This window comes from Dendrobates tinctorius, unplaced genomic scaffold (assembly GCF_039654945.1).
Source record: "Dendrobates tinctorius isolate UK_male_01 unplaced genomic scaffold, ASM3965494v1 ptg000070l, whole genome shotgun sequence".
In the NCBI taxonomy this organism is placed as follows: Eukaryota; Metazoa; Chordata; class Amphibia; order Anura; family Dendrobatidae; genus Dendrobates; species Dendrobates tinctorius.
In genome coordinates, this window is record NW_027361738.1 from 63361705 (window position 1) to 63385565 (window position 23861).

At 45.3% G+C, this 23861-nt stretch overlaps 1 protein-coding gene across 9 annotated transcripts in view; it reads left to right on the forward strand.

The window, feature by feature from the left end:
- The first annotated feature begins 362 nt into the window (after positions 1 to 362).
- ABI1 (abl interactor 1) overlaps positions 363 to 23861 on the forward strand; it is a 67461-nt gene continuing 43962 nt past the window's right edge. For 4 of the 9 annotated variants that reach the window (XM_073581756.1, XM_073581755.1, XM_073581761.1 and 1 more), the window contains exons 1-2: positions 365 to 579; positions 21618 to 21785. In XM_073581756.1, coding sequence (XP_073437857.1) covers positions 463 to 579; positions 21618 to 21785 — 285 coding nt within the window. In that variant the 5' untranslated portion in view covers positions 365 to 462. Of the gene's footprint in view, positions 580 to 21617; positions 21786 to 23861 lie in introns of all 9 variants that reach the window. The other 5 variants (XM_073581754.1, XM_073581760.1, XM_073581762.1 and 2 more) reach the window with 3 other exon arrangements.

Here is a 23861-nt window from a genome sequence, read left to right on the forward strand (position 1 = left end):
TTTTTTTTCACTATTACACTGGAAAACCGCTACTGCTATGTGAACGGAAAAAAAAATAAAAAATTGAAGCTCCTGGGAAAAAGGAAAGATAAAAAAAAAAATGAATGCACAAAAAGAAAATTGTCTGCGGTGGAGACTTTATAAAAAGTAGTGCACACAAAAAAAAGTGAATTAGGTCATTACAGCCATATTTATTTACCATGATCGCTTTAATTTTTCAAAGAGACTATGAAAAATAAAACGTTGCTATGGGCAACTAAAATAGTGGTCGGGGAAAGAAAAAAAACTACGGGTCCCGTGATCCTTTGCGCAGAGTACGGAAGCCGTCAGGGCGTGTCAGCTGTGTAGGAAGGCGGGGCTTAGGCGAAAGCGAGGCTCGGAATCCCAGAATAGCAGGCGGGCGGGTCTGGGCTCAGCTGTCTGTCCTCGGCTGTACGAGGAAGAGATGCACAGGGCTGGACGATGGCGGAGCTGCAGATGTTGTTAGAGGAGGAGATCCCTGCCGGCAAGCGGGCGCTGATCGAGAGCTACCAGAACCTCACCCGAGTGGCGGATTACTGCGAGAGCAACTACATCCAGGTGACAGCGGCGTGATGGATGTCACTGCTGCCGGGGGTGATGGCTGCAGGAAGTGCGGAGGATGCTGGCCGTGCTCGCCTCCTCCCGCGTCCTCCGTGCGGCCCGGCGGCGGCGGTGCCGTGCTCTGCCCACAGGGTGTGCCTATTGTCTAATGAGTCACAGCAGCCTGGCCATGGCAGCTAATCAGATCCGGCCCTATGCCAGCCTCCAGCAGTGGGGGCACTACAACTCCCAGCATGCCCTGACAGCAGGCGGCCGTGTAGTGTCTTGGTATCCTACATTGGGCAGCACTGATGTCCATCATGTACCCAGTGCCAGCCTCCCGCTGGTGGGTCAGGGCATGCTGGCAGTTGTAGTTCTGCTGAAAGAGGGGGAATCTTGGATTGGCCACGCTGCTGTAGCGATAAAGCACTGCCCTCTGCCGCTGGGACAGGGCATGCTGGGAGCAGTGGTTCTGCTGAACATGGAGCCTTAGGTTTAGAAGCTGTTCTATGCTCACTTTGCATTGCCCTGTCTGTACCCAGTGCCAGCCTGTAGCACACAGGCGTTTTACTGTCACTTTAAGCCTGACAGTCGCGGTTCCTGCCGGCCAGTTGTGCCCCCATCATGGCTACTGATTGGCACTGCCATGTTTAGTATGTCTGCCCGGAGGGGCGGCAATGCTGCCATATATGGAGGGGGAGGCATTGGTACGTGTGCCACGCTGGGCATGCGGTCCGGACTCGTAGGGGGAGGCCATGACGCTGTCAGTGTGATGAGTTACGGGATGACGACTGCCATGCTATGGTGTAATCCTGATCCTGTGTACACATGTGGTGCTGGGAGATGTGACCCTGGGATTGCGGAAGTGACAGCTGGTGAGACCGTGTCCTCCATAAACTGAGATCTGACTGCTTCCTGCTCTGGAGGAATCCAGAATCTCCCTCGGGGTCGCTGCACTGGAATGCAGAACTCTACATCTGACCCTAGATGGGGGGATGCGTCATCCCTGATCATGAGCCTCCTGCGCCCCATGGCACAGTCTGCAGCAGGGACACTACTGAACAGGAGCCGTGCTTTCTGACAGTCGCCTCTCTGCTCAGTTTCCTCGCTGGACGGAATTGCTGCGGAGTTTCCTTGTGGATTTTCGCGCCGTAGATCCGCAGTGGGGTCCTGGACCGTCTCTCGGATGAGATTTCATCCACTCGCTGTGGAAGTTTTCAGCACCGCTCGGAGGATTTTTAAACCTTGTTAATCAGTCTCTGTTGCTGATTCTCTGCAGATATTCCCCTATCGGTATAAATCCTCCACACTATCGACTGGTTATCATTTTTCTCTGCTTGTTGACATTTGCAACTTTTTGATTCCATCACTTGAGACAGAATATTCACACAAACTACTGAGATTTAAAGGGACATGTTCTGTACACTTGGAAGCAGTGGTACAGCTGTGTAGGCGCTTGTCGACTCCCTCCCTTTCCATAAAAGTGGCAGATTTTGTAAAGATCTGAGGTGACGGTCATAAGCAAATCGGGCTAAAAGTGGTGTGGGGGTGTGAGTCGTGTGACGATGCACTCACTGACACCCCCCCCCCACACACACACACACTTGCAGTCTCATTGCAAGGAAATTTCAGAACTAAAGATGCCCGTACACATCACCTGACCCCTTTTCCTCCTGGCCATACAATGAACACTCGATTTGGCTGATCATGCATATGTTTTCAATAGGGGGAGGATAGTAGCCTGCTCAGAGACTCCTCAAGCAACGGCTTACCTTCATCAGAAACCAAAGGTTTAGGCTCTGAAATTCGGTATATCCCCTCCTTTTCCCTGATGCCATCCATCTGGGAAGGTTCAGGAGGCCCCCATCACGTAAAATGGGCCGATCTCAAGCTGCCATACATGAGAGCTGTCAGCTGAATGTTCGTTTGGCAGATCCCCACCCTCCATGCACGAGTGCTTAGCTCAGTCAAGTTTTGGTATTTACAATGGGGAGAGGGGAGAAAGCCACTACCAGACGTATTCATCCATATGATGTGTCTCTCCTAAGAGCAAAAGATTCAAGTATGGAGATTCCAATGGCTGCTCCTGTCGTAGTGCGTGTGCGGGACATGGTCTCTAGACAAACGTGCCGTGGCTACATAGTTACATGTAAACTATTACTTGGGTTCTCCGCAGTGGGCAAATCCTCACTTATTAGAACGGCTGCTCAAGAATTAGCTGAGCAGAAAGCGTCGACCTATGAGGATCCCCATTGATCAGATTTGCTGAAACCTCGCAGGAAGGGGTGGGTTTTTCTACAGCTCCTCCACAGGGTAAATTGGGTATTACACTGCACTGTCAAATCAATGCAAAGTGTGTGTCTAAGATCCGCCATTGAAAGACGTTCTTCGTAACTGCTCTCAACTCTGAGATGACGATCCGGACCCGCTTTGTTAATTCGGTATGACCTAATTAAGAGAACGCCTTTTGGTTTCTCAGGAGAACAGTTTGGGTCACCTTTTCTCCAAAAAGTGACCTATTTTAGTCCAAACAACTCAATAATCCTGCCCCTATCCGGTGCCAGCCTCGCCAGATTAGAGGGTTTATACGGGGCCATGAATGGAGTCCTTTCACCCCCCTGAGTCGTACTTCTCCGTCCGGCACCTTGTGATCTGCTCAGGTCTCGTACTCGGCCAGAAGATGAAGTAATATGTGCTGTGACAGTGAAGAGTCTGGGGGTGGAGGTCCATGAAGTCATATTGGAGCGGTGACTAACATCTGCACGGAATGATTTCACGACGGACGCTTGGAAATAGCTGATCTTCTGGACGGTCCGTTTTCTCGTCTTATTGACGCCTGAAATGGTTAATTGGGAATAACCAGGATTACAGGCAATGGTATAGAGAGATTATTAGTTGTGCTTTTGATAAAGTAATTTGGTAAAATTCCAATAATTCAGAATTTCATGTGTAATCCGGCTGTGACTTATTTGGCTTTGCATTTCCTGGAAGGATGAATTGAATTTTTCGCTTTTATCTGTATTTTTGTTCAGGTTATTTAGTTTTCTTCGAAAAGGCTTAAAAAAGACAAACGCCGAAATACCGTACTCGCCCCCCTCTATGATCCAGTGCCGCTCCCGTTCGGTGAATGTTGCGTGGCTTATTTTAATGTTGATTTCGAGGCAGATCCGCTTGATCTACCGTACTCTTCCTATTGATTACAATGACAGATCCACTTTACTGTCCATTCAGGGATTTTGTCTTTCTGATGAAATCTCAAAAACCTTCTGCCTAGGGGAAAAAAAAAAAAAAGAAGGGACCGCCGGACCGGTCACTTTTTGGGCATCCTTTGTAGAATCCACTCAAAACCTGACACTGTCAAGTCGAATGGCTTCTAAAAAATAAAAATGTCATCCACATCAAATTCTTAGAAAAAAAACAAAACATTTCAGATCTGAATACTATGTCAAAAATCACATGGATTGCTCTTGGAAACACCAATGGATTTTCCCTTTTTAAAAAAAAAAACAAAAAAAAAAAAACCCCACTGTGAACGTGGCCTAATGATAATGTTCAGAGGTTTTCTTGTTTCCATGGATTATTCTGGCTGACATTAATGTGTGCGGCTCATTTTAACCTTTTTCAATTCTTTAAATTTCTAACTTTTAATTTTTTATATTCAGAATTGCAATATCACTTGATAAATTGTGTTTTTTTTTTTTTTTTTCCCCACACCCCCCCCCCCCCCAAGTGGAGCAAAAATAAAAGCGCCATATGCACTATAGGCTAGTTTTCCATTCAAATGAACAGGATTTTATTAAAGAATTCCAAGGGCGTTTTTGTAGAGCTTTTTCATGTAGATTCTGATACGGAATCTGCTTCAAAATCAATATGAAAAAACTGCAAACACTGGATTATTCCTTTTTGGTGGGGGCCTGGGGTTCCTTAATTCTTTTTTTTTTTTTTTTTTTCCTTGCCCTGAAAATATGTATTTTCAGATAGAAGGGTGGTAAGATGGCAAACCCCTTAAAGCATAGTCCCCTGGGACAGGGATCACAACCTATGGCCCTCCAGCTGTTGTGAACTACAAGTCCCAGCATGTCCACTGCCGGTCATGGATTTCCTGGAGTTGTAATTTCGCAACTACAGGGTGATGCTGATCCTTACATATGTTCACTCAGTGCAAAAATCCGTGCACGCGCCGATATTTCTGCATTAAAGCTGATTGCTCCAATGCGATGTATAATTCTGCAGAACATTTCCACATCGGACACTCGCGTAGCTCAGTGTTACTTCCTTAAACCTCACACTTTTTTCTGTTTAGTTCTTTCTTCTTCATAGTTGCCATGTAACGAGCCGGCATGCTTATTGTGTCAATTTTTTTTTTTTTTTGTGTGTGTGGTTCCACCGGATGTGTGGGCTTCCTACTGCAAGTTAGAGATTATGAAAGGGTTAAAAAAAAAAGTGACACCCTGTTCTTGGACAGCCCCTTTTAAATGCAAGCGGGTCCCATGTAAAAATAAAAACATTTTCTACTTGCCTTCTGGATCGGTGCCTTTTTAGGGATGTCGGTAGAGTCTGTAGCTACTGGTGGGCCACAGCGCCTGCACCTCCCTTAGTGCAAAGGAGCTGATGGGCTGCAGCACCTGCACCTCCTTCTGCCTAAAGGAGCTGATAGGCCACAGCGCCTGCACCTACCTCGGCGCAATGGAGCTGATGGGCCGCAGCGCCTGCACCTCCCTTAGCGCAATGGAGTTGATGGGCCGCAGCGCCTGCACCTCCCTTAGCGTAATGAAGTTGATGGTCCGCAGCGCCTGCACCTACCTCGGCGCAATGGAGCTGATGGGCCGAAGCGCCTGCTCCTCCCTTAGCGCAATGGAGTTGATGGTCCGCAGCGCCTGCACCTACCTCGGCGCAATGAAGCTGATGGGCCGCAGCGCCTGCACCTCCCTTAGCGCAATGGAGCTGATGGGCCGCAGCGCTCGAATAGCATAACTGTCACGCACGCACCGGCGCGCACACTGTGCCAACATCATTGGAGCAGCGCCTGTCCGGGTGTGAGGATTTGGTGCTCTTTATTTTACGTGGTGCCCTGTTGCACTTAAGAGGTAGTTGTCCATGTAAAGGGAAATCTCTTTAATCCCGCAACGATCACCTTGTGGTCCCGTCTCGCTAGATCCCTGGATGACTTTGCCCTTTTGCTGCTAAGAATACTAGACGACAACTCGGGAAGCTGTAAATTGTCGGCCGTATGGGTTGTCAGCAAACTGTGTTTTTGGTAAGGCTCAAGGGTAATCCAGCTTTCCTACATTCCTGATCAGTGACTCTCCCAGTCTTCACTCCTGGGGGTGGGCAGACACAAAGGTGGTAGAATGATGATTACATTGAATATACAACTCAAATTCATCAGAAACTGACAATCCTTGCAGCTGCGCTGTCTCCCCGTCAGACATGCTGGTTTTGTCCTTTCTTGCCGGTCTCTTGCTCAGCAGACAGACCAGAGAATCCAGTTCTTCCAACTCCACCCTTAATCTGCCATCAATAATGGTCTGTCTAGATTCCACGCATTTCACATGAAATCCCCGTGCTGTTTCTCTGCTCGGCACTGATGCTGCAGGAATAAAAGCTGTTTCATAAGAGGAATAACTCATGAATATTACATCCCGGTGTCCGCAGCTCTTACATCTTCACTAATGCCCAGCCTGTTTGCTTCTGCCGTGAATAATGGCTGAACAGCGAATGTATTCTGTGTTTTTCTTCTGCTCCGGCACAATACCGGCTATTGTTGTTCCACCTTAATTGTGCTATTCCGTGCCGTCGGTGATGGGATGTGAGGCTGGATTGTGCCGTCTGTCTGCTCCATGGGCAGCGTGTCCTAACCTGTAGCTGGCTATATACATAAGATTAGGGATCAGCCGTAATGAAGTTGATCAATCGGACATCGGATCGTTGGTATTGGGTGATCCAGCCATCAACATCGCAGACTGAAGTGATCGGCTGAATCGTTATCGATTCTGGGCAGCGATCAGCTAACAAACAAGCAAAACGAAGCGGCAATAAGCAAAATGTATAGTGACCGAAAGATCCTGGTGTTCCCCGCACAGTGCATTGGCCCAAGATCGTCTTGTTATATTGTTGATGGATGCTTGTTACTGGCAAAAATCTGCCCCAAGCGTTTCTCCGGTGCTGTTCACTTCCAGTGTGTGGAGGACGTGGCACCAATGTGTGCCAGCCAGGGTGTGTACCATTGTGTTATCGTTTGGGCAGGCACCTATCAGTGGAGCTTCCCCAGCTTATCTATGGGACTTAAAGGCCCCGTCTCGCATAACGAGATCGTTTGCGAGATTGCTGATACGTCACAGATTTTGTGATGCAACAGCGACCTCGCCAGCGATCTCGCTACATGTGACACATAGCGGCGACCGCCCCCCCCCCCCCCCCTGGATATCGCTGATCGTGCTCGAATGTCCTGGGCCATTTTTTCATCGCTGGTGTCTCGCTGGCCAGCATGCATGGCTGTGTTTGACGCCGACGAGCGACCTAGGTCCCAACGGCCACCAAGGTCGTTATATGGATCGCCGTATCGTTGCTGCGTCGTTGAGTAGATCTGCCTGTTTGACAGCTTACTAGCGACGATGTAGTGACGCACCAGCGATCCTTACCAGGTCATATGGTTGTTGGGATCGCTTAGTGTAACGGTACCCTAAAGGTGTTGTCTGAGCATATGATATCCTCAGATTGGTGGAGGTCCATCACCCGGCATCCCCACCGATCAGCTCTAAACTACGGCCGGATGTAAACGTTGAAGGTAGCGGCTCCCTTTGACATGTGACTGTCGCTGCCGGGTGCTGCAGATCAGCTACCAGCTCATTCTCACCCTACTGCCCCTTACATGGGAACTCCTGGCAGTTCAAGGGCTCATATCCCTCCCTGGACACAAGGATCGGGGAGATTGAATTCCAGCTTCCTTATGTGTCGTTCCCCCCCCCCCCCCCCCCCCAACGTAAAGACCGCAGTGGTGGTGCTGCCGCAGGTAATCCTCAGCGTGGCCGCTGTGTGTGACTGCAGCCTTAGTAGCCACCGTGTTGCCATATTGAGGCCTGTCACTTGGTGGGCAGCGTTCTAGGTCGTGTCTGATGCAGCTGACCTACAAATGAAAGGCTTCACAGCGCAGAACGGTAGAAGATGAAAGCTCCGCTGTAGAGCTGCGCCACCCACCGCTCACGGCTCTGGGTTTTGGGGTCTGTCTCGTATTCTAATTACATTACAGCCTGTCTCCCTCTGCGCTGCCGCTGGCGTTTCCGTTTCTTCTGACTTGATTAGCCATGCTCCTCATATCCAGACATTATCACTGGCAAACACTACTTGTGTCTGATGGTTTTTTTTTTTTTTTTTTTTTCTGCTTCTCGGGGCATGAAGGGATTTTTGTTTTTTTGAGCTACTTTAATGATTACATAGAGAATTATTGAAATCTCCAAATAATATTATACTGCAGTACTGGGGGGACCTCCATGTCTCCTGCTGTCGCCCATCATTACTAGTATAGCGAGGGCCACGTCCATAATGTAATATTTATGCCGGGGGAACTCCCCATTATGGCTACCAGACAGATCCAGATGGTGTCCTATGTATCACAGTATGCCACAAAAAACAGGCTTGCCTTGGCCTACTGGACCATGAGAAGCTCGTGACGTATATGTTTGCAGGGGCTGTCCCAGTACTGGTTCTTGGGAAAGATCATCAATGGCTAATTATGACCTGTACTCCCGATAATCAATAGATCCGCTTAGATGTTTTCAAACTTACTCTAAGGATGTAACTGTCTTTTTTATTTTTTTTTTTTCTTAAGGCCTCCATACTTATTAGATAGCTGTCAGCCAGACAATCTTTCAGGTGGCAGCTATGTTCCCCCAATTCCTCCATACTTGAGAACATTCTGTGCAAATGTGAAACTAGCCTTAGTCCTGTTCCTGTGTCCTCTGAGAGAGAAGCTGCCCACTCCTCCGGCAGCGGCTTATCTCCGCTCCGAACAAGAAGGTCCGCTGCTGCAACTCCAACTCCCGTATTGCGCGCTCTCTCCCCTGACGTCCTCTGTTGGGAGTCCCCCTATATACAATTAGTCTATTAGTTCATATCGTTGGGTTTGTTAATCTGTTTGGAGGCCTTTACTACACTTTTACTTTGTAAGTGTAAATGTCTGTGCTTTCAATAAGGAGAACCCGGCAAAAAAAAAAGATATCATGTGGTATAGCAAAGTAATAAAGGGAACACTAAAATACCACATCCAAGATATGACTGAATGAAATATTCCAGATGCAAATCTTTAGTCTTTACATAGTGGAGAGAGCAATAAAACATAAAAATTATCAATGTAAATCAAAATGAATATTCCATGGAGGTCTGGATTAGGAATGATACTCAAAATCAAAGTAGAAAATCATGTTACAGGCTGATCCAACTTCAGTGGATGTCTCAGATGTGCTTGATTTTGATTCAGGTCTTGGCAACAGGCATGCCAGTCCATATCATTATTGCCTTCATCATGCAGGAACTGCTGACCCACTTCACGCACATTAGGCCTAGCGTTGTCATGCGTCAGAAGGAACTCTGGGACCAGTACACCAGCATATGGTCTCACAATAGGTCTGAGGATCTATTGGCTGTCAGGGTTCCTCTGGCTAGCACATGAAGGGCTGTGCGGCCCTCCGAAGAAATGCCACCCCTCACCATTACTGACCCACTTCCAAACCAGTCATGCTAGAGGGTGTTGCAGGCAGCAGAATGTTTTCTATGGGTGTCTCCAGACTCTCTCGTCTGTTACATGTGCTCAGTGTGTACCTGCTCTCATCTGTGAAGAGCACAGGGCTCCAATGTCGACTCTGGCATTTGCCAGAAAACATCAGATCGCCCTGCATGGTGTTGGGCTGTAAGCACATCACGCACTTGTGGACATTGGGCCCTCATACCACCCTCTGCTTCTGACAGTTTTAGCAGACACATGGATGTTAGTGGACTGCTGGAGGTCATTTTGCAGGACTCTGGCAGTGCTCCTCCTGTTCCTCCTTGCACAAAGGAGGTAAGGGTCCTGCTGCTGGGTTGTTGCCCTCCTACGGCCCCCTCCATGTCTCCTGGTGTACTGGCCTGTCTCCTGGTATCTGCTCTGTACACTCTGGTGACACACTTACCCTTCTTGCCACAGCTTGCATTGAGCCATACTGTATGAGCTGCACTACCTGAGAAATTTCTGAGTTGCTACTGTACCTCTCTAGGGTGAGGTGAGGGCAATGACAATGCAAAACAAAACAGCCAAAAAGGATGAGAACAGAGAAATGGTCTGTGGTCACCCCCTGCATAACCACCCCTTTATAGGGCTTGTCTTGCTAATTGTCTATAACTTCTTACCTGTATTCTGTTCCAATTGTACAGCAGGAGAAATTGATTCACAATCTGTGTTGCTTCATAACTGGATGGGTTGTTTTTCCCAGAAGTGTGTTGACTTGGCGTTACATTGTGTTTTATTCTCTTTGAGAATATGTACTATATGTATTTAGTAATTCAGTATAATACTCAGTGACTTGAATATGGACAAGTCTTCATTCAGAAATGTAGGTCAGTGGACAGCGCATTACATTCTCGAACATCTCTCCCTCCCCGGGTTGTCCCTTTTTAGCTATTCATATGCCTGTGGTGTTGGCAAGTAACTTGCTCACAAAAAGGGAGAGGGCAACTGTCCAGTCACCCCCAAAGGACCTGTGGTGATCTGTATCTCCTAAATGAGATCTTCCCGTGTGTATTCAGTACTGCGGTGCCTACTTGTGCCACTACCAGGTGGGCACTTGTCCATCAGGACCTTTTCTGAACCATCATCACTTTGAGGAATGGTTTTTAGGGCATCTTCCTCTTTTTACACTATCATTTCACAGATTTGCCAAGTAGTAGGTCCCTGTGTGAAGTATTGTCGGAGGGGCTAGAAATAGTGGGGTGGGTGAGGTGTTGTGAATTCTCTCTCTGGCTTCCCTCTGGTGATTACTGAAGATAATGGAGCTGGTCGGATTGAGAGTTCTCTTTCTGGGCTCCCTCTGGTGGTTACTGGAGGTAGTGGAGCTGATCTGATTGACAGAGGCTTGCCACCTGATAATGAGGAAGACGATTGGAGATCTGGGGTTTCAGATTGGGATTTAAGGCAGGTGACTCCCTCTATCCCTGCTGGTGATTTTCTTCTTGTGCCTCCTGAGGTCTGATGTCTCCTGCTCTTTCCCTGCATGTTCAGCTAAGTGGTTCATTTGCTGTTCTGTTTGCATTGGAACTGGTTTTGTTTACCACTGCTTTGTGTGGGCCAGCTAGCTTAGGCTGGGGCTGTGCTGAATCACCGCCCATATGTTACTGCATGTGCCAGTTTGTTTTGTCCCCTTTTATATTGGTCTCTTTTTGCTTTGCTTTCAGAATATACCAGAGTGCTGATATAGTGGGGGCGAAGTCGTGCGACTTCAGTGTTTTGTGCATCAGACTTGTTGGACTTTTTGCAGCGTTTTTTGTGTGATTGCAGACAGTGTCTTTCCTGTCCTGTCTAGTCAGTGTGGGCCCCGTCGTTTGCTCATTCTATTTTCCTGCCTGCGTTTGTGTTTTCATCTTGTCTCACCGACAATGTGTTTGGGGGCTATCTGTTCCTTTGGGGTCTGGTCCGGGGCAGTTTAGTTTTCCCCTTTCTTGATTTAGGCTTAGTTAGCTCTCCGGCTGTGCTGAGGCATCTAGGATCATCGTAGGTACGCTCCACGGCTACTGCTAGTTGTGTGGATAGGATCAGGGGTCTGCATCCGCTTAGTTACCAACCTCTCTGGTTTTCTGTGGCTTAGCCTGGGCCTGCTCTCCTCCTCCGTGACCCAATCATAACAGTGAGGCAGTGCCAGCCTGCTGGGGTGGTATAGTGTAAGATGTACATTAGCAGCGAAGTGTTCGCTCTAGAAATAACAGGAAATGGGCCATCAAAGGCCGATCTGGGAGCTCATTTACAGGCAGCGCGGTGATAACAGCTGCACACACCGGCTGATTTCCTGTTCCTTTGGCACCACCCTAGTAGTGGATGTCTTCTCTTTTTCAGTGCCTCCATCTGGTCACGTTGTACAGTATCTGTGAGGCATTAATGGGGTGACACTGTAACGGCAAAGCCACCACAAGTGCTCTGCATTGTTACATGTGTTATTTATTACCGCTGCTGGAAACTGACCAGATTGGATGGGGCATGTATATGAGATTCCTTCCGTGCATCATATGCAAGATGCTGCAGATAATGCTTGTTATGAAACGGGGCCTCCTAAAGTTCTCTAAGGCTATGTGCCCACGTAACGATTCTCATGCAGAATCGCACACCCTGCTCCCGGGAAAACGCATGCGTTTTTTGACGCACTTTTGTAAGCGTTTGTGAAGCGTTTTTGCATGTGTTTTCCTAAGCGTTTTTGCCCATATAATTGATGGTATGCGGAATCGCGTGCCATTCCGCAAAATTAATGAATATGCTGCGTTTTTAACCGCTAAGCGTTTCCGCAGCGGTTAAAAACGCACCATTGGCACAACATGTGCGTTTTCCATTACAAAACCATTGATTGCTTTTCTTAAGCGTTTCTGCAGCAGAAACGCTTGTCTAAAAGCGCTGCAGAAACGCTTAAAAAAAAAAAAAAAAAGCTACGTGGGCACACAGCCTAAAATCTGCAAATAAAGGGAGTCAGTCAGTATAAGCTACGCGCGTAGCCCGTATAAAAATCACACGTTTAGGCAAAGTTTAGATGAGCTTCTGGTAGCGGCTTATTTCTGCTCCAAACAAAAGGATCCGTTGAATTGTTGTCTGGAGGTCTCCATACACTGGATGGTTGGCCAATCCCACCAGAATCAGAGGATTTGGATAACTTATGTAACGTGTACTCAGGGAAGGAGAGGCGAGGACCGTGATGCATCGTCTACCTGTGGGCATCCGACCCCCAACTTGTAAGAATCATAAATACCTAGGAGACTGTTTAAGTTCGGGGCAAGAGCGGTCCATACTATGACCATATTTTTTTGGACATCTGAATTCAGCCTAAAGGGGGGTGTGTATGTATGATAGATATATCTATTTCCATGTATCCAAGGGTACTTCTTCTGACTGAGGCTAAAAGAGTTGCTTTTTGTTTTCCAGCATGGTGTGCAGACTGCACTTTTCATACAGCGCCATTGCAAAAAAACATGAAATGTTTGGTTTGCATGGCTTACGTTTTTTTGCCTCTTTATAATAAGACCCTATGAGTGACCTATGCAGTGGTATACATCAATTCCTTGCATTGGAAGTACATATTGGGGCTTAACAACATACACCCCCAATACAAAGCCTTCATTGCTATTTATCACGCCTTCTCTTTTTTTTTTTTTTTTTTTGCCACCTTTTAGTAAGATAGTATTGTACAGTGAGAATTCATAACCCCCATATGAATGCCATTTTCACGGTACTGTGCTGCCTGGCAAGCCTGTGTGTATTCATCTCTCGCCAATATTTGCAGTGGGTATACAAAACACTGGGCCAGGGGGATTAATCTCCCATGATACGAGCCCTGACTCCTCTTTACTGCATCCATCTACCACCCACTGTAACGGAGAGAAGACCCCGCTGCACGGATTGTCATCCCATAGATATGAAGTTAATCCCTATAAACAAGTATTATGTAGCTTTTGGGACATGATTCCCAAGTGGTAGGCTTGAATAGGAATCCCCAGCAGAGACTTTAGTCTTGTGCTCAGACCGCGGGGACTCTTACGGAGCTTTAGGTGAGTAGAGATATGGCCACTTCTGCCCTGTTCGGAGGTATATAATATGGTCCCATCCTAGTGTTTGTGGTCTCCAGGATGGCCATTGATCTCTAGATTGGTCCTAAAGATCTCAGGTAACTTCCATAGTCAACTACCGTAGAGCAAATGTCAATAGCTTGACGTATCATGGGGTTAAGGTCCGGATTCCCAAAAGGTTCCACAGTAGATTCCCCCCCAAGTAACTTTTTTTTTTTTTTACTTCACTGGTCAAAAGCTCCATAACCTGATTTTTGGTGAATTTTTTTTTTTTTTTCTTCCTCCGATACTCACGAATGTTAACTGACACAACGCAAACGGATGAAAAACTGATTATCGTGGAATTTTTTTTTCTTTTGTGGTCACTGATTTGTGAAGAACCCCCTGGTTCTCCTGACTTTACACTGTGTGAATCCGAAGTATCCACAGTCATCGGCCTCCCTATATTGAATATAGCGCATTACTGGAGATGGCGATGATACGGTTTACACTCCCTGAGGTGCACGTGAAGATAGCACCATGCGTCTTATATCGATTCTCAGCACATAATGCATTTAGCCATTCTTTTCCGTGTCTATTGTGTTAATGGATCTTGGACCCTATAGTGACTGGATGGGTTTTAAAAAGCCTTATGGTTGAGAATTTTTTATTTTTTTTAAATGTGTAAGTCATTAATTTTATATAATGTTATTTACAGATTACTTTTTTTTTACTTTGGGGCAAACGGAATCTCTTTAAAGAAGTTTTTTTTTTTTATAATAAAGATGCAATCTATAGATTTTTACTAAATATGTAATCTATAGATCTATATAGCCTGTCGTTCATTGTTTGATCCCCTGTGCAATTCCAGTAGGAGCCTATGGAAAATCCCCTACTGGTGATGTTTTATATACAATGTCCTGGTTCCTTTCTTCTGAGCATCTTGACTTTTCCTCCTAACAGAGGCATTACTGATCCCACCGGATCTCTTCTAAAGATGGCCATACCTCAGACAGAAGTAGGACAATTTTTAGCCCATATTTCCTGTTGTAATCATTTTGACTGGCCATACCTGTCCACTGAATACCGGCAAAGGATGAAATTTTTCAAAGAAAGATCATTCCTGGATGATATTTCTTGTATTAGACCAACATCTCAACCATGGCTGACTGTGTTCTAGATGAGGCGGTGGGTCATCCGGTCAGCGAAAATGACAATTCGTTGGTTAATTTCACTGGAATTGATATTTCTTACGGTTAAAATCTTCCATTTTCATCAACTTTATCCAGTATGTGTAGCACCTTGTAGCCAGCATCAGACCAGACCACATCTGGACCCTCATTTCTGATGTGCCCCCCGATGGAGCCAAAGACTTGCATATCTTGATCTCTGTTTGCCTAATTCTAACTTTCTGGCTCTGGCGAGGGCAAATCTGAATCACCTTTTGTGAGACTCTTGATGGCGGTCAGAAACTGGGGCTAAGATCTGCTGAGAACCTGGTCTAGTATTTTGGCCAATTGGGCTTTGTCATCCTCTCTTTTCTTTATGGGGTGTCTTTGTGAGGACTTCGCCCAGTTGGCAAAAAGACTAGATTTCAAAGACCCCTCAGGAATGGAGGGGCGCAGGAACAAAAATTGAGTGCCAAATTCAGGAGGTGGTATTTCTCAATATTTACCTTTGTTTAATGCGGATATACACCCATATAATCTGTTTCCCTTTAGCTCCTCATTTAAAAACCTGTATAGCACATAGTAAATGTGATTTTTGCCGGATGCCTCTATATAGAAAAGTGCAGTTGACTAAGCTTTTTTTTTTTTTTTTTTTTTTTTTTTTTAGATATATATATATAGTTGAAGTGATGCCAAAACTTTGACCCATACGCTGTTTTTACTGAACTGTTTTGCTCGAGCGATCGGCGCTATGGGACGACACCACACGGCCGCATCCATAATTTACATGTTTTTAGGCATTTTCCACACGACTGATCTTTTTTTTTTTTTTTTTTTTGCGCCGTCCTTCTCATATTAGATCTTCTGTTTGCTCATAGCGAAGTAAACAAGTTTGTCGATGGCGAGGATTTGGGAACCTCTCCAGAACACGCTCTCGACTTGACGTCACCTGAACAGAACCCAAAATGTGTTGTAACCTGTAGACTGGAGGAAGGAAGGACTAAATCTGCCATTGGGCAATGTCCGTTTCTAGTGTGTGGGGGGTCAGAGCCTATTTATAGTGGTAGAGTTCGGGACTTTCTTTATCTGCGGCTCCCAGCAGAGTCTGAGAGAGTCAATGAGAGTCTATAAACTCTGCTTTCTAGTTTGTGTTGGCTGATCTGTGAGGTCAGGAGGGCGGGAGGAAAGGGTGTATCTCCGTATGAGTTTACATTAACTCTCGCTGTCAGTGGAAGAATGGGGACTTCCTTCCTGCCTGGGGTTTTACTTGTTACATGTGTGGAGGATACTATGCTACACAGATGTCGCAGATATAGGAGTATGATCCCTTCTTTTTTTTGCTTGGACAATAGTAACTCTTTTGTATTTAAGCCCCAATTTTTTTTGTATACAATATATCCATCACTGAAGAGGTTTGGGGTCATTGATGTGGCCTCACCACAAGAGCCACTTGTGGTTCTGTGCTTTTTTTTTTTTTTTTTTCTAAAATTTTGCAATTATATTGGGCCACACATGTAAATTGAAAGGTCATCAAAATCAGATGGTCGGTGGCCTCACAACTACCCCGCCGTGCGCTGATATCTAGAGCCTTGGCTGAATTAAGTGCACATTGTACTTAGCCGGTACAGCACACCTCTGTACACTGTGTAGTAGCCGTTCTCGGGATCGGCTGCTCAGCTCCTGTTAGTGACTGTGCTATGAGCCGCATGACGGCTACTATACCGTGTACGCAGCGGTGCTGTTCCAGCGTCATAGAATGAATCTCTATCTGCTGCCGCTCCAAATATCTGCAGAACAGGGTTGGTTACTGTTTATTGACCCCCCCCCACCACTATATTGATCATCTGTATCTTGTTCGATTTCAGGTGGTCGTATATATTGGCCTAAAGTTGAGGCGGTGCGACACATGGGCTACACTGCAACTCTTTGACAGCGACTAAGTGGAAGCTCCACCCAATTGCATACAACTTAGTTTTTTATTTGATTTTAGCTACAGATGTGGTCCAATCAGTAGCCCTAAAAAAAAGCCTGAGTGTAGCCCAGGGCTAAAAGACCGTCAACCAAAATGATCAATCGTCTGCTGACTGTTAACTACAAATGATAGTTTTATCAAAATAATCACTACTTATGGTTGTCTAAAAAGGGGACCAGTGTAAAAACCAAATTGTTAGTGTACAGAAGATCATTCCATTTAAAGAACATTCTGAAGACCATCTCTTATACTTTCTCCTGGCCAGTTAGAATCACTTTTACTTTACTTTTGAACTCTAACTATTTTTGGTACAAAGACATCCTGAAGAGCGAGTCTCCCAAATCTAATGTGGAGGCAGCCCAAGGCTCACTGGACCTCATGAGTCAACTTGTCGCACAGAGGAAACGAGGACTTTTTTTTTTTTTTTTTTTTCCCCCCTCTCGGGCCTTTTGGCTACACGAGGGCCGTTGTGTCCGGGCTCTCTGTGCTCTGGAACGAGCCGCTCTGAATGCCGGAGATCTGGGTGAAAGTTGATGAATCGATCGCAGATGAGTTTAGACACCATTTACTGCCAGTTTCTGCATCTCTAATTTTTGTACTGCTCCATTTTATTGGAATTTACCAGCATTGCATAACATCCCGGGAAGCTCCTCTGTGCCGCTCGCCCACACTGGTGTGTGTGTGTGTGTATATATAGTACGTGCCTTGGTTGTATAGGGAACTAGATAGAACATTGCTTCTGATCTGTCACCAGCAGCATGCATGTGATTATCAGTCGTTAAATAATGGATTTTTTTTTTTCTTCAAAGTAATATGAAAATGGCAATTTTTTTCATATCCTATAACTTGGGTCAGTGGTTTTTTTTTTCATTTACTATTATTTTTGCCATCTTTTATTTTGCTATTTTTACACAGTAAGTTTTTAGAAAGGATCCTGTGTATAGGTGTGTGGGGCATTTTTACATTTTTTTTTTTTTCTTTGTTGCGATCTTTTTAGAATTTTTTTTTCCTTCCTGTACGCTGTGGTGCTACAAAGCCCGTATGTGTGCTCCATGGAGGTGGATTAGATCCCCATCGCTCATTTCTGACAGTTGCTTATCTCCCCTGAGAACCAAATGGTTAGGTGTTAACATTCAACATGCCTTATACTTCATTTTTCGCCCACCTTCCTGACATCCGGTCTATGGGTAAATTTGGGAGGCCCCAATACATACAATCATTTTATGGTACTTCAAGCGTCTGGTGCTTTGGTACCATGTTTCGGCCAGCAGTGTACGGTCTATGATGTATGGGACCGGCCATTGGTTTCCTGACCCAAACTCAACATCCAACCTTATATATTCCTATAGCGTCACGTGGCCGGTCCATATATCATGGTCAGTACTTCGACCCTGTGTCCCAGACGTGTTAATTTGGCCTTAATGTATATAGGCATCATAACCCCAGACAAATCGGACATTTTTTTTTTTTTAAATCTTATTTTTCCTATTAACACATTCTATGATGGTTCTAATTTTTTTGGCGTTGTTGGCAAAGCAATGACCAACCCTCCCATGTCTGAGTCCAACCAATGTCCTGGTAGTGTGATGGACACTCGGGTGCAGAGCTCGTTACAGGACGGGTATCCGACGTAAGTCTTGTCTCACACGACCAGAACAGGAATGAAGGTTCTTACTAATCGACAGCAAGCAGAGTTCTTGAATATCATGAACAATTTAGTACACAGACTAGTTCTGGGAAACTGTAGCTCCATTATAAAGAAAAATAAAATTGAATTAATTTTCTATTACTTTTCCACCTCTCCAATTCTGACGGGCGCCGGTTGCGCCGCTCTGGTTTCTCCCCTGTTGATGTATCGACGTTTTTTTTATTTTTCTCGCCATGATAAATGGGCTGTAGATCAGCACGGGATTGTAAGCCGTGCTTCCAGAGAAGGCCAGTAAGTGAAATATTGTGCCGTCTGCATACAAATGTGCCTCCTGTATAGAGACTGCTGAATAATGAAGCGTTAACCCTCTCCTCGACAGCCGGTCGCCCCCCCGCACTGAGGCCACTGGCTATCTGGATGTCCTGAACAGCTGCAGTTGTGTCAGCCATCAATACTCCGTGCACGGCTCCTTTATCAGACAGAATTTGTGCTACCTCTGACCAATATATACCTATATACCGCTGCAGGAAGGGTTACTCTAATACTACAGTTATTCCTAAGTTTCTATAGGGCAAATGTAATCAGACTTCCTCCCCTTCCGTCACCGGGAAGCTGAGGTATAGGGGTAAGAACGCTGCCAATAGAAATGCCATATACGCCTCATTTATCAATAGTGTCTAAAAACAGTCATCTTTGTTGCCCATAGCGACCAATCACAGCGCAGCTTTCATATTATTGGAGCAGTTTAAAAAATGTAAGCTGAGAGCGGATTGGTTACTATGGGCAATGACTTTTCTTTCACACTTTTGGTACATGAGGCCGTTGTCTGACTGGCTTTCTCCTTAGTTTCCTCCATTACTGTTCACAATTGAGACGTTTTTATGTGTATGTGAATTTAATAGAACATGAGTGATAAGCCGCAATTATGTACGCCTGGCAACGCTTAATTGCCCAGTAAAATGGCGTGTTTGTCACAGGCCTACAAGCTTCATTGTAGTTCTTCCATGTATCTTTGAGCAAAAAGGTTTGCTCTGCCCTGGTCCGGCATCTTGTTCACCCACAAAACCGCTGCTGATTTTAATGGCCGCTCTAAGGAAAAGCGCCCTCTTTCCCGTAAGTGATTCTTCAGTGAAAATTTTGAGACACACAGTGGTTACCAGCTGTGCACCCCAACCACGATCTGGCATTTTTTAGCCATATGGCCCCTATAGACTAAAATGGGTCTAGGAATGATTGACGACCCAAAATATATCTGATTACATTGGCCGGTTTGGGATTTTTTTTTTTGTTGCCGTTGCTAATGATCGGCCTGAAAAAAATGTCCGACCAATGTTCTGAACGATGAAAAATCATTCATCAGTCGACACAAACTATTTTCACCAAAATGACTGACAATCGCACCTTTATGATAAAAATTGTTCCAAACAGCAGATTTCGATCTAATTTGTATGGGTTCTGTTACCCTAAAACTCTTTAAGTACACACTGGGTTTCACAAAGCGATACAGCTGCTATATGGAGACTGACCTAAAGGCCCCCCATACACAGACTAAGGTCGGCCAACCTCGCGGACATGAACTCAATCGACCGGCAGTCTAGCTTTTTTTTTTTTTTTTTTTTTTTGGGTCTTTTCTCCCCTCTGAAAAAATGCACCAAAAACACAGGTATCATGTTTTTCTGCATTTTCGTGTGCCAAAACCCCATTCTTTGGAATAGGACTTTTTTTTTTTTTCCCCCCACTAGACTTTATCAACATGCACAAAAGAAAAATCTAGTATTCCAGAAAAACTAAAACGCCTAGTGTGAACTTACCTTGAGGGTGCTTTCACATTGTGTTTTGGCACCCGTTCAATGGCCCAGTCGTGGCTTGTGTCCGAACCCCCCCCCCCCCCCCCAAAATGTGATTTGGACGTATGCGCCCAACAAGGAAAAAAGACTAAGGTTGGGGTCACACTTGCGAGTGCAGTGCGAGAAACTCGCATCAATACCCAGCAGTCGGGACAGGAGTGTGCGGCTGCATGTATTTCTATGCAGCTGAATGCTCCGAGTGCCGGCGGCAGTGCCGGGTATTGATACAAGAGACTCGCTCGAGTTTCTCGCATTGCACTCGCAAGTGTGACCCCCCCCGGCCTTATAACGATGCTGAGAGCGAACGTGCCCTCTGACGTGCATAATTTTCGGCCATGTACACATACTGGAGGCGGAAATTCGGACGCAGGAGGCAGTAGTCAACAATTGTGGCTCTCCAGTTCTTGCAAAACTACGACACCCAGCATTTTGCATGCTAGGAGTCGTACTTTCGCAACGGCTTGTTACAGATCGTAGATCCGCTGCACCGAACTTGTTGGTGTGTGAACCCTGCTATTTAATCGAGTGGGTGTTTATTAGTCATTCGGGGCACAGTTCCTGCCTTTTTGGTGCAATCTGAATTGGTCTTCTGCTTGGTGGGACTTCTATAAGATGATGCCCGCTGGAGCGCCTTCACACAAAAATGTGCTGCGAGGTATCCTGGTATTTCACCTGTATAATAGCTGCAATATATAAGCACATAGTTATCTGGTTGCTAGAAGTTGGCCGCCCACGTCTGCCAGCTCCATCACATTATGTACTGAAGGATTTTTTTTTTTTTTTTTGTGTAGGAGCAGAACATTGCATATAACCCTGGCTTCTGTGAGCTTCACATAATGTGACAGCAGGAGTACAGCTCCGGAGGTGGAGAAATGGTGCACTTGAATCAAATCATGCAGATTTAATGAATGGCCGTTCTTAAAATAAATTTCTGTATTGTTCCTTGCACGTATACTAAAGGTATTGAAGAAAGCCACCATTACCCTCCCAGGTAAATCCCTTGACGTTCCAGCGTCACTACTTAAGTGCCCCCCCTTGGACTTTATATACTGTAATACAAGTGAAATTTTGGCTACTTGCTACCTCTTCTATAAAAGGAAGGGTTTGCTTTTAAGAATATGCTAAATTCAGTGGCTCTGTGGAGAGATAAAGGGTTAATGGGGAATGTGCGCAGTTGGATGTCCCAACTATGTGAAGCACGCACCTTCTCCAAGGTTATGACATTATTTACTTGTATGGTTGTACATTCCTACAATGAAGAGATTGTGGACATGTCTGCACATGGGCGGTTTGATTTCATACCGTCCTGAAATGCGATGGTTAGTCTAAGTCTGGTGTACTACAGCTCCACTTACCCGGTGGAGCGATAGCGCTACATTTGCACCTGGTGTACATTGTTCTACACTAGGGGGATGCCATTGTATCTTTCTTTAGTGGACCGCACCTTGAATTTTGATTCCTTTCCATTCACTAATGGTGCCTCCATTGAATCCCTCCCGATCTTGGCAATCCAGGCTTCTCAAGGTTATGTGGACCGATGGCCTCGCACGGCGGTATGAACGAGGCCTACGCTCACAACCTACAGGATGCATTTAGTTTGTGCCATCACACTGAGCTACATTAAAATATCCTTTTATTTTTGTCTTCTGCAGGCTCCAGACAAGAGGAAAGCATTAGAAGAGACCAAGGCCTACACAACCCAATCCTTGGCAAGCGTTGCCTATCAAATCAATGCATTGGCCAACAATGTTCTCCAGTTGCTGGACATCCAAGCTTCCCAGCTGCGGAGGATGGAGTCCTCCATCAATCATATCTCCCAGGTAAACTCCTGTGAACGGTTGGATAGCGATCAGTATCTCCTCTTGGACACCCACTAATTCTAAAATGAAGAAGCCACGGTGCTGGTATAGCCCATCTAAGTCTTCCCGGCATAGTGTCTGCCCCTGCCGAGAGCTGAATGGGGCCATTGCTGCAGTTCACTGCACAGATAAGTGGTCAGATCAGACTGGGTTCTCAGAATGGTGGGGATCCCTGGGGGGCTGACATCCATCAGTCCTAATGGTGGCATTTCTGCATCAAAAACGTGTATGACCGGAAAAACACTGGATAAAAACAATGCATGTTTTTGATGCATATTTTCCCTTTCATTAGAGTGGGCGAAAAATGCTGAGAGAATTAACATTCTGCAGATTTGAGTGCTTCAAATCAGCGAGGAAAAAATAACATATGCATGAGGTTTCAGACATTTCGTTCACTTTGATTGGACAGTAAAATTTTGTTTTGACAAACGCATTGTGTGAACATGCCCTTACTATGTACGCTCGTCACATATTCCAGAGCTGCATTCTCAATTCTGTTAGTTGTCATTGGAAACGATTGACACTTTTACTTTGCAGTACCGAGTGTTAAAACTGCATTTCTAGCATGAAAATCCCCACACTAAAGCTATGTGCGGATGTCAGGCCATGAAAGGATGCCGACAGATTCTGTTTCTGCAGCATTGTGAATGCAGCTCTGGAGCAGAATACAAGCTGTACTTCAGGATCACTATACATAACAGATATATATATAAATTTTGTTAATGTTCCTGATTTGTATTTTGCCATTAGAAGACTGCAGCGTGCTGCACTATTCTATAGGGAAGGACATAGATTTGGATGGGCCACTGTCAATCTACGTTGACAAAAAATGTGAACGTGGTTCAGTGCAAGTTTAGGAAACGAGCAAGCGAGGATACTAGTGAAGGGGATGACGACCTCTGTGGTTTTGGGTGGTGTAATAATATAACTAGATTCTTATGATATTTCTCTGGAGAATATATAAACAGAAAAGTCTGACGTTGGCGCTTATGTCTACAGACTAAGACTCGCATGTAATAGTTAATATTGGGCTTCACTTTTAGTTTCACATTCACTTGCAAGTAATAGAAGTAAATGGGCAAAAAGGGTCCAATATTTTATGTAAGGCCTATGAAAAACAAAGACAACTTCTAAATTTGGAACAAAATGAACATTTTATCAGTCCCAGTACATATTGTTCTGGGAGTTGAGGTCTAAATGCCCTGGTCAGAAAAAAGTTAACATTTAATCTTTGCTGCTTTAGCCTATGAGTTATGGCATTTGCCCCTGTTTACACTTTCACTATAAGCCCCCTGTTAAGTTCTGACATTTCTGTCACATTTGACGGTCTGAATAGTGCAGCATGCAGCGCTCTTCCTGCTCTGGAGAATCTTAACTGAACCCTTTTAGAAGTTAAAGGACTCTTCAGGATTTGTAATTCCCTGCCACTCTACGGTCCTCACTAGTCTCTGCTTCCTCCAGTGATCATGTGCTGCACATGATTCAAAATGACTGCTGCAGCCACCATGCCTGCCAGCAGTGAGACCAGTGATTGGCTGCAGCAGTCACATGAATGATGCTTGTTACATGACTGGGGCAGAAACCAGTAGGGACCACCAGAGGGGTGGCAAATTAAAGGGTTTACTTCAGTCCTTGTCTGGTTACCCTACAAGTTCCTTTAACAATGTAGCTTGCAGAAAAACTCTTTCCTATGGGTTATTGGCGGCTCTGTGAATATCTCGAGAGCTGTGCCGCACCTGCTGACATTTTGCATAACTTCAATTTTGGGAACAGCAGAATTTGCATAATCTTCAGCTGCAATATAACATTTCCCTTTTTTTTTTTTTTTTTTTTTCTTTCTTGTGATCTGAATGATTAGTGTAAATGTCACATTGCATATGAAGTTTTCACTTCCCCTGAAATATTTTGGCATAAATTGCTTTCTCTCATGCCCAAATAGAGCTATGCTTTGCGGGATAATGGAGATGGATGTATTCCAGTTGGCAAATACCCCTAGAAAATTGCCCATTCAAAGAGAATGTCACGTATATTTTAATT